Here is an 11,822-nt window from a genome sequence, read left to right on the forward strand (position 1 = left end):
GTCAAGCTACTTCCACCTGAACGAGCACCAAACTAGCAGATAGAACCATTACTTTAGTCGACTGCACAAATAATTTGCCTCTGTGTAATGTCTCGGAAACCTTCAACCCACAAAAGTTTAATTTAAAAGTAGGATGGCTTTGCCTTTTTTGTGTTGATGCAGATATTGGTTTCACCAATACTTGGTGACAGACACACACACACACACAAACAATACTAAAGATAAATTGCCTCCCTCAATACCTGCATGTAATGGAGAAATCACAGCATGAGTCTCTTCCTACTTGATGCCTGTCGGAGCCTTTTTACTTGCTCAGCTTTTCAAATCTTTTCCCCCTTTTCACTCTCTTCATGTCATTCTTCCGTCACTTCGCCCCCACTACCCACATTTCTTTGTCTCTCCATTCTTGCTTGCTACACCCGGCTCCCTCATCTCTTTCCTTCAACCCCCCACCCCCATTTCCATCGGCCCCTTTACCAGACTCCAGCCCAGCCCTGCGTTGTGCCTCCCCAACCCCAGCAGGACAGCCCATCAGCAGCTGTGCTAAAAGACTACGACCCCTACCCCGCCCCTCCTTCCTTCCCTCAGCCTCAGCCGCCGCAGCCACCACCTCACAGCCAGAGCCGGAGCTTTGACGAGGCCTACTACGAGGACCAGGGACCGCCACCTCCTCAGTCTCAGCCACAGCCTCAGATACATGTGCAGGTGCAGCCCCAGCCTCAAGCCCAACCTCAGCAGCCTCCCAGCACCGGACCGCCCCGGGACCCACGGGAAGACCTGCGAATGCACCTGGGCCTCAAATCCACTGGCAATTATGTAGACTTCTACTCGGCCTCTCGGCCATACAGTGAACTGAACTATGAGACCAGCCACTACCCGGCCTCTCCTGACTCCTGGGTCTAGTTCGACAATGTAAATGATGGGGTGGGCCAAGAGAGAGTCTGTGTGTGTTTGTGTAAAAGGGATTATTTTTGCAAATGATTAGCAGCAGATGAACTAAGGGTTACAGCAATGGCTTGTTATCTTGTAGCCGCTGGCTGGAAATCATGGTTCATTGTCATCCAAGGTAAAGGACAAGTGTTTGACTTGGTGAAGAAGTAAAGTCTGGTCCAGTGATGAAGGGAGACTGTGCATGTGCATGCCAACATTTTCCTTTTCTTTTTTTTAAAACCACTTAATCTCTTCTAAGTCAGCTCCATTGCGACGGTGAGTGGATAAGGAGCAGGTGGGAGTAGATATGAGCAAGTGTGTTCAAAGTGTAAGTGAGGAGTGGGCTGGGAAATAGAGGGAGAGCAGAGAGAGTACAGTGGCCTGGGCAGGAGGAGGAGGAGAAGAGAATGACGGGATGAAGAAATAATGGGAAGAAGATGACTACATAGAAAGTGGCCTGACCTTTTTGATTAAGTCGGAGAGGAAAAACCAAGATGACATGGGAGTTCTTGAGGAGGACCAGAAGAATAAAAGCACAGAGAAAGATGAAAGCACATCAGGCACAAGACAAGATGTGGATGTTTACCATTTCACCCAAGTGACAAACGTAGCACTGCTTTTATTCCTCTTTTTTTTGTTCCGACGGCCTTGCTGCCTACAGTGACTTCACGATTTGTTCTCAAGGAATGTCAACATCAAGACTTCTTTTTTTGTCGCCATTCTTTTACATCCTTTTTTTTATTTGTACTTTTTCTAAATTTTCACTTTCAGAAGAAGCACTCTTATTTTCTGTGCAAAAATTCAAAGGCGATACGGGGTGTGTATATTACACATTTTTCTGATGGGGGCCACTAAAGAAAATATCATCTTTTTCCATGACTGACTATTTACTGAAACAAACAAAAAGCAACAAAAATGATTTAAAATGCAAACACAGTGAGCATAAAACAGAGACTGTCAGGATGAATCCCACTGGAAACCTTTTGTTTTGCCCTTCCCTATCCTGAGAGGAAACCGTCCAATATTCATGTTTTTCTTTCTCCGTCTGGTTAATTTCGTTGCGGACATGGCGAAATGTCAAAAGCAGTTCAAGGCTGCCAGAGTATCAGCCTGGCAGAGCAGCATCGCTACCAAGTCCTTGTCAACACAAGTTCTTGCTCACTGCCTAAAGAATTTGGAAAGTGTCGTCTCTTTCTTTTGGGGGAGCAAACGTGTTCAACCTTGAATCAGTTTTCAATCGTTTCTCATCATCAGGCGTCAAATCTGGTCCATCCAATAAGACATTGATAAGTGTACACCTGAGTGTACAGTAAAAATGACGAGAAAGAGGGAGAGGTGTAACATTGTGCCAAACGTTGACACCTCCTGGACCAGTCCGAGAGGAATTTAAAGGGACATTTTCTCGACTTTTAAAGACAATGACTGGATGACTCACTCTGCTTTTTGTAACTTATAAGTTCTTGTGTTTTGATCAGGTGAAGACATACATATTGCTGGGGATCATGGGTAACATCTCCCTCCCCTTAGATGTACAGACCTGCCTCTCTGTGTTTGCTGAGCATGTGTGGGCGTACGTGTGTGTGGACACGTGCGGGTGTGCGAGTGTGTGTGTGTGTGTGTGCGCGCGCGTGTTTGTGTACGTGTGCATGTATGTGACTGAATGTATGGCCCATGTGTGTACACGTAAACTTGAGCGAGCGTATCTATGCATGCATGTGTGTAGTAGTGTGTGTATGCCTCCGTTGCGTGTATGTGTGTGTGCGTTTTTTCTGTATAAATCAGTGTCCAAACAAGGCATTCCTACCAACAGTTTGTCCAGTTTTACAACATGAAAAAGCAAGGTTAAAATCACTAGAATGGATTGTTGATATAGAATGACAAATCTATAAATATATGAATATAAATATAAATATATATATAATTTTTATGTGCAGATGTCATTGTCACTAAATGCAACAAATGTCCGCAGAGAAAAAATGATTATGTGGTGTGCAACAGGACTCTTGTTCACTTGACCTTAACGTGGAAACTGCTAACCCCCCCCCCACAACCCCACCTCCCTAACCCTTCAATCAAGACAAAAGACAAATACCACCTGAGGTTGCTCAGGCTCTGGTGCGAGTTGTGCGTTATTGTGTGTCCATGCTTCTTAGATGACCGTGATGAGAGAGGGCCGTACTTGAACACAAGGATAAATAAAGACTCTTTGCAATCAAACTTAATGGCCTCCACTAATTTTCATCATTTCAGGAGATTGAGTTTGAGTGAGGTAGCAGTCGGATGTTTTCTCCTCATGCACCAAACAAATCACGTGTTGTATAATGTTTTGTTTAATTCTGACACCTTCTTTTTTTCCCTTTCAGCCTGTCTGTAGTTCAAAAGGACTTCAGATTGCTTTGAAGATAGTGGAGTAAATAGATCTTTCTTCCTTCCCACATCTCTCCACAGTGCTGTGTTAAAATGACTATAATGAAGTGAAAGTAATGGTTTTGTTTACAAACAAATAAGATAAAAAGGAGATATGGTTACTTAGCACGACTACATTGTCAAACAATATATAGTGGCCTACATGAACTCAGTGATAAAAGCTTCAAATAAACATACTTTAAGGACTGAAACTGAGGTGGATTAACACGATATAATTACAATGATAAAAAACTTTATTTATCGTGCACTTTTCTTACCGATGTTACAAAGTGCTCAACAGTAAAAACCTACTAATTTAAATACAAAGTGCTAAGCAAGAAGTAGTAAAACAAAAGTGGTTTAAACCACCAAGTATGGCCACACTACAAATTAGTGAAAATAGGTAAAAACTAAATGAAACAAATAAAAATACATCACAGATTTGTTTCAAACTACTTCAAGTATTAACATATCTTATTTAATGACAACATAACTGAATATACTGAGAGGAATTTCAAATATAATCGGAGGGTTGATTGATTTTTATTCTGTTTTACTTGAGCCTCACAGAAACAGCCCTTGATTTCCTCCTACAAGTTTCTTGCACTGTCCTCCTCCACTCTTCCCATTGCAGAAGATCTATTGCAGTTATTATCCCGGAAGCTCCCCAGTAGCTAAATGTTGTGTCTGCTGTGGACAAAAAGTGCTGCTAATGTTAGCCATGCTCAATGAGGCATTGGTGTGGGCTCTGCTGTAATATTGTCACAACATTATAAGCTCTGTTTGTCCTCCTGTCATGATTCCCATCCTTTCTGTCGGCCACTCAGTCTCCTGCCATTCTCCACCCACCCACAAGATGCCCTCAGTCTTCTCATTCCTGACTCCCACATGCACCTGTCCTACAGTGAAATCTAATCTTCCCTGCCCACTCTTTTCCTCATTATATGACCCAGTGTTTTACCTTGTGTGATCCACCTGTGTCTACTCCTGCGTTGCCTTTATGCTGTTCATGCTAAGGACTAGCGCCATCTGCAACCTGTTTTATTCATGTAACTGCTACCCATAAGCTTATAGTACTGCACATTAAGTTTGGGCCATCCATTGATGCACTCCAGTGTGTCTGATTTCAGACCAATGCAGTTGTCTATCTAGCCATTTACATTTTTTTATTGAGCAAAATCACTTGGTTGTTAAAATCAAGTGTGATCAAATGTGCTAGACATCTAAATATGAAAAAAATGGCAGCTACATTCAAAACATGCCAATCAGCTCCACATGACTCCCTCTGTGTTACAACAGAGGGAGATCTCGTTTCACATTTCACACTGCAGCTTTAAATGATTGCTAAATCTGAACATGATCAGGTTTTAGAATTCTCCAGAATTGTTGCTTGCAAAACTCATTTTTACAACAGTAAAAGAGCAATCCCCACTGTCACATAGTTATATAATAGTTGATGTACAAATGTTGCATATAGCCACTTAAAACTTGACCAAATTACTAATTCCACAGCTGCTGCATTAAAATACATCATAATGTGTGTTTGTTATTTCTACACCACATATAGAATGTCCCTTACTCTTTTGTAGCAAGGTTGTTTTACCCATGGGAGGAGGTGGTCAAATTAGTCTTGCTTCTTTGACCTGTCCAGGTTAGGCGCCCCCCACCAGGAGCTTACTGTACACAGCCTTGCTCTTTGAAGCCACCACACCTGCTCAAGAGACAGTCCAGTCAGATGGAAGAGTGTTATTGATAAGCCAAGGCCTATAGGTAATAATAAATAAACCCTAAAAAATACTATTCATAATGGTACAACACAAGATTTTGTAAGAGATTAACAACAGAGACATAACCCAAAACAAACACTCTGTTTGTTATTGTACACAGTTTTCTCCCCACGTCCCTTCGCTGACAAGCAAATCTGTTAACATCCTGATGCCATCTTTTGACGCAGACGTGATCACTGGGGACTTGACTGACAGGCGTGTGGGAACAAGTTACATAATAAAGCTTTGGGTATCAGGCCTATTCACACTCCTCCATATTGTTAACGCACTTGCATTGTGTGGCAGTGACTGGCGTGTTTCAACATGACAGTGGGGCTGACTATTTTTTACTGTAATGTTGCCCCCAGAGTGACAGCAGTGGCATGCGGTTTGAGAAATGCAATGAAAATAATAACAAATGAATAGAAAGCCTCTACACCCACTAGCCTCTATTATCACATTAATGGCAGCAGACAGACTTTGAGGACAGTAATGCCATTTTTTTTACATTGTTCCTGTGGCTTTCATCCCACTCATGCAGAAAACCACTGAACCAAACTTTCGACATATTAAATGAATGATGCCGGAGGAGGCGTCGTTTGTTACAATTCATTGGGATTCATGTATCTCCCTTTACCTTGCTGTCTTGGTTGGGCCTGTGAAATGTAGTGTTGAGTAATAACTCTATTGCATTGATTATTAGCCTTCACAATAGCAAGTCTCCTCTGTCTGAGCACAGTTCCATAGTGGAAGCCTGGTATAACTTAATGTGGCATGAAAATAGCTCTTCAATTTTCCTACTCACAGCCTCGCAAGAAACGGCCCTCTTCCACTCTGCTGACGCCTGCAGCCTTCACTGTTTCACTCCCTGTAACCCAACCTCCTCAATAACTATCATCGCGTCCCTGTCCATTCAGTATTCATATACCTCAGGTGAGATTTGAGGGTGTACAATGTGGTTGCACATGTCGGTTCAGTGCTGAAGGGAGACAGGACACAAAGTGAGATGTAAAGGGGGGGGAAGGAAACGGAAGCACAGAGGGGAGCAGGTGGAGGGTCTGTGATATATACTCAGGAGGATTTGACTGTGAAATCAATTTGTGTTTAAAGCAAAGTGAGGCTCCATGAAGCCACTGTGAGCCACAAATAGACCGGGAGAAATTAATGCTCTCATTGGAGCCTCAAGGAGACCGAAGGTTGGCGGATGCACAAGGTAGAGGAAGACTGAAAGGCAGACAAAGAGCTGTAAATGAGAAATGAGGGGGGACAAGGAGAATTTGGAAATGTAATTACAGGCTTTACACCAACAACAGTGACAACGTGAGCAGCAGCAGAAGTACAAGGTCCCTGAAACAATATCTTGGAAAAACCTCTCCTGATTCCTGAATTCTGTGGAAAAATAGGAACCATAGCAAAAGGAGACGCATCTTTTCACTGAGAGCAGCCAGTCAACTGAGGCTGCAACAGCTGGCAGCTGAAATTAGGGCCCTGTTCAGGGACAAGCCTGGTTTAAATAATATTAGCTGCTCGATGTTAATGTTTTATCAAGGTCTGAACACCTCAGAACTTTAAACGTTCCTGTGATTTGCATATAACCCGAGGCACCACCTGATTATAATTTGTGAATATATATTTGTGCAAATAACAAAAAAAAACAAAGAAAACAAAAGTGAAAGTCAGAGAAACAAAGAGACTGAAACATCGACCTATAGTCTGACCTACCAGGTTAACGTAGCCTCCAGCAGAAATGCAGAATCATTAGCATTAATTTAGTGTCACTGTTACTACTTTTGAGTTACTGCCACCATAACTTATACCTAAAAGTGCTATTAAAAGCTGCAATATGCAGGATGGCTAATATAACAGTTGATCATTTAGTTTAATCTGCCACAAAGGGATCTCTTCATCTCAGAAACACTCAATGCTGATATTAGGTTTGGTTCATTTTATGTGTATTTTCACTCGTAAAAACACGTGAATTGAAAGACAAAAAAGTGAAAAGGTCTTGGAATGTCACATTAAAGTTTTGGAAGGAGGTGGGAAAAGTTGGTGAATTGATTAAAGGTAAATGCAAAAAAAGAGCGTTGATCAGAAACCATGTGACTGAAAGGCTGCTTCTCGTGGAACGAGACATGAAATGTGCGGGCTGAAGAGAAAACCACAGCATCTCTCAACTTTGTACGAGAAGCAAGTAGCGCGGCAACAATGAATTGAAGGAGCAACGCAATGCCACCATATCTCAACAGCTACTGGAACTGGCAGCGCAGAGATTTGCGTCACTTACTGCTTATCTTCACATGACTTGACACAACTCAACAGCAGTTGATGAACGCATAGGTAGTTGTACATTTTCTTTTACCAAATCTTTAAAATTTTGCTCAAAATTTGTAAAATATTTTAATGGAATCGAAGCAATTGCCACACATTTTATTGGATTTATTACTTGACTTCTTTCTTTTTTTATTTGCAGTGAAGGCAGTCACAGCTGATGATGGAACAGCCTATCAGAACAAACACATTGTGGATCAATAAAACCAAAAATCCTGCCTACTTGACCTTAAATTCACACAAGCTGTTATAGCACTTTGGAAAGACAGATGAACAGTTAATGAACAATCTATTCAATACAACATTAGCCTCTTTGTCACATAATAGTGGACACAGTAACTCTGCAAAATGTGGGCACAAGCAGACAAACCAGTCTCTGAAGCAGTCAAACCTCATATGTCTCATTTCCCCTACAGTCATGAATTCTGCTGCATCTAAGTAAGAGAGGGACAAACATGGCCCACATGTGAGCCATTCACTGCTCTTTGACACCGGTGTTATCATGGGTCACTTACACCTGCACACACAAGTGACAGCTTTTATCAACCTGAAACCTTTAAGTAAAATGCACTTGTGCAGAATGCAGATTGGCTGCTTGAAAACACCCTGCCCTGAATCCTTATGAGAACATTTTTCTCCAGACTGTTTCCCAACTGAACTTGACCTCAGCCCTGTGGTCGAGCAGCGAGGGAGCAATGGGAGTGAATCTATGGTAATCAGCATCACATTATTGCAAAATCAATCTGCTTTGTCTCTCTTTCTTATCCTCACTTTCCACCCTGTTTCAGTTGACGGTGCACGCAAAACCAAGTTGCATATGGATGGTAAGCGTGCGCGCACACACACACACACACACACACACGTACTTCCTGATGGGTTGAGTGGTCAATGCCGCAGAGCCGAAGCCTTGGTTACTCATGTGTGATGGTGCTGTTGCAGTGGCAAGCGACTGTGTGTGTATGTTCTTGTATTTGTTGCCTCTTAAGGGCCTTTTCTCTGGCATAAACACTGACCTTGTCAGGACCAGTGAGGCAGAACCTCATCTCTAAGGAACTGGTTAAGTTTAATTGTGGTTAAGCACTTACTGGCATAATGAGAATGACTGTGCAAACCTGTGTGTGTACAAACATCCAAACATATCTTTGTGAGGACCTTGCAAATATATTTGTTCACTAAAGGGCTTTTTTTTAGGGTTACGACCTGGTTTAGGGTTAGTTACTTAGTTGTGATTGTTAAGGTTAGGGTAAGGTGCTAGGGAATGCCTTATGTCTATGGTGTGTCCTCACTAAGTAATAAAAACAAGTTTGTGTGTGTGTGTGTGTGTATACACCTGTCAGTTTGAGCAAATTCACTCACCTGTGACGTCCTCATTCTGTCTCTCTGTAAGGCATCACTGAGTGTGCTCCTCTCCCTCGCTAAAGCCCAGGCAACGCACGCACACACACACACACACACACACACACACAGTCCTATCAGCCATGGGCAGGTGCTGAGATCACTGACTTCTGAAGAGGAGCTCGCCTATATGGCAGTGTGGACGTGTGCCGTGTATTTTTGCACTCTGTAATGAATGCACTCCCTCTTTCCTCCGTATTACATACTGTATGTGTCAAAGAGGGTTAAAAGAGCATAGAACAAAAAGACGGGGTGAAGGAAGAGTAACAAAGGAGACACAGAGTGAGAGGAAAATGGCTTCTGAGCTGTGCAGTTTCACTCAGTGTCTCCTCATTCTTCCCCCTTTTCTGGGGCATCAGTGTTTTGTTAGACAGCAACGATGAATCCTGCAGGACACAAACTGCCACATACCCGAATGTCCCTGCATTCTTCCATCTAGTGGCCATATACATGTGTGCACAAACATGCATGGATGTATGCAGAACCCGGGATTGGCTTATTGATGTAGTCGAGGGAAATCAATGTCATCAAATGTAATTGTTTTGTTATTTAATGCCGTTTGTTATGACCAGGCCTGGGGGGGAGACAAACCTGATTGCAAGAATGAGGACACGCCCTCTTCCCAACTAATAAACCAGCAGCACATTAAATAAATGATTTAAAAGGTTTTATTAAAACAAGCATCATATGTCTGTGTGACTGTGAGGGGTATGATCAGGTCACTCAGACTGGAACATTCTATGCAGGAAACACAAAAGGAAACCACAACCAGTGCCGGCCCAAGCCTTTGTGGGGCCCTAAGCTGAATTTGATGTGGGTGCCCCCTCCCACCACCTCAGAGTAGCCAGTGCTTGACTATTATTGATCCAAATGTAACACTATAAATTGCATTAATTGTACTCAGTGTGGTTTTACTGACCTTCAAGTGTAAACCAGTGTCATGACTATCTAAATGTATCTATATTATAATAATAATAATACATTTTATGTGGAAGCGCCTTTCTAACACTCAAGGTTTCACTAAATAAGGTCAATCAAACACACCAAAGTTAAGATAAAATAAAATGGACAAATTAAAAAAGTTAAGATGAAATTAAATGGACAAGATCGGCACAGTATATGGAGTTTAAACGTAATACAAGAATTTAAAATGCAGAATACTGAAAAAAAGATGGCTGAGGTGATAGTGGGAGGATGGTCATGATTACATTACATTACATTACATGTCATTTAGCAGACGCTTTTATCCAAAGCGACTTACAATGGAATCAAGTACAATTAGCCAGGGGTGGAATCGAACTTGCGACCATGATGTCTTTGGTACACAAGGTAGGGTCTTAACCACTGAGCCACTCCACCCCGCAAGGCTAATCTGAATATAAATAAATACATTTTAAGTTTTGATTTTATGGTAGACAGTGACGACACTGATTGACACATATGTTTTCTTCGATATGTGAAATTGTTCACAGTTGGTGTAGTGGTGAACACACTTGCAGCAAGAAGACCCTTTCTGCATGGAGTTTGCATGTTCTCCCTGTGTGTGCGTGGCTTTTCTCCGGGTTCACTACAAAGACATGCAATATGGGCATTAGGTGAATTGGACACTCTAAATTGACTGTGGGAGTGAATGGCTGTTTGTCTGTATATGTGGCCCTGCGATGGGCTCGTAAACTGTCCAGGGTGTACCCCGCCTTTCACCTTTTCAGCTGAGATTGGCACAGCATCCCCCGCGACCCTCCTGTGGAGGATAAAGCGGTTGAAAATGGATGTGAAAATGTTCTCCGCACACTGTTGGGGGCCCAGAACAGCCGCGTAGTTCGCTTATGCCTTGGGCCGGCTCTGAGTACAACCCCGGGGTCGTAAAACAAAATGAAAGTAAATGACGTATTTTAGAATTGCCACTCATAGTTTGCTGGACAACCCTTGGTTGACGTCTTCATGTAATTTAATCCCCGCTCAAAGATTACACATAGATTTTCTCGTGTGAAAATTATTTGGTTTTATAAACTACAAAATACTTTTTAACATTATGAGTCAGAGGAATTCAGGGCACTTGCTACGGCCGTCAATAAGTATGATGCCAAAATCAATGTGTTTTGATGAGTAAGAGTTCAAACATTTAATTAGACATCTTCATTTATTATTTCATCAGCAGCTGGATCCTGACCTGCGAGTGAACTGGTGGTTTGATTGGCTGTCAACACTCTCCGTGGGGACACAGGCAACAGATTCTTGCACCATTGCTCATTAAAAGTATGTGTGTGTGCACCAGTTTAAAATCTCTAGATATCACAGTTTAAGATTTCAAACAATATTTTTTAACTTTAATCTAAAAATAACAACACAAAGATAAGCTGCTTCATTACCACAAACACACATAGCTACTGTAGAATAACACACAAACAGATCAAGACAATAAGCTCACAGTCTTTGAATGATCAGAAGCAGATATGTTCCTCGAAAAATATAATTTAACTCTAGTTATATATTTTTCTACTCGTGGTTACTTACAACACCTCTAGGCCTTCTCTGTATTTCTCAGATTTGCCCAAGGACACTGTCATGTCTTCCAATTAATGAGACACTGTGAAAAGTTGGTGGTCACTGAGGTCACCGCTGTGACACACAACTAGTGCAGTTTTCTGTCTCTGTCTGAATGTGTCTTGAGTTTTCTAGTTCATCATGCTGCTGCTGCTGCTGCTGCTGCTGCTATTTTGGCTCAACAGTTGACTCATAGGTGAGAGATGGAACCTGGCCTCTTCATTATAAAAGGTCTGGGCTTAAGAAATGTGGCAGAGTCTGTGCTGGACAGCCACTTAAATGTGTGTCTCACTAGTACAATATTTATATACTTTATGAGAATATTTTATGTCAGTATTTGCATAATTAAGACAGTATTTCAATTTAAAAATTGGCTCTTAGAACACGAAGCACTTCACTTGATTCGTTGATCATTAAATTGTAGTACATGCAGCTCTTTTTGTTGAACACAAT

The 11,822-nt window shown here is 42.0% G+C and overlaps 1 protein-coding gene across 1 annotated transcript in view; it reads left to right on the plus strand.

Moving 5' to 3' along the window:
• The window catches only part of ctnnd2a (catenin (cadherin-associated protein), delta 2a), a 151,373-nt gene extending 148,226 nt beyond the window's left edge, over positions 1–3,147 (plus strand). Inside the window, exon 25 of the mRNA XM_044035173.1 lies at positions 481–3,147. Within this exon, the coding sequence (XP_043891108.1) occupies positions 481–903 (423 nt within the window). The 3' untranslated portion in view covers positions 904–3,147. The remainder of the gene's footprint in view (positions 1–480) is intronic.
• The last annotated feature ends 8,675 nt before the right edge of the window (positions 3,148–11,822 follow it).

Source organism: Solea senegalensis, linkage group LG1 (assembly GCF_019176455.1).
Source record: "Solea senegalensis isolate Sse05_10M linkage group LG1, IFAPA_SoseM_1, whole genome shotgun sequence".
In the NCBI taxonomy this organism is placed as follows: Eukaryota; Metazoa; Chordata; class Actinopteri; order Pleuronectiformes; family Soleidae; genus Solea; species Solea senegalensis.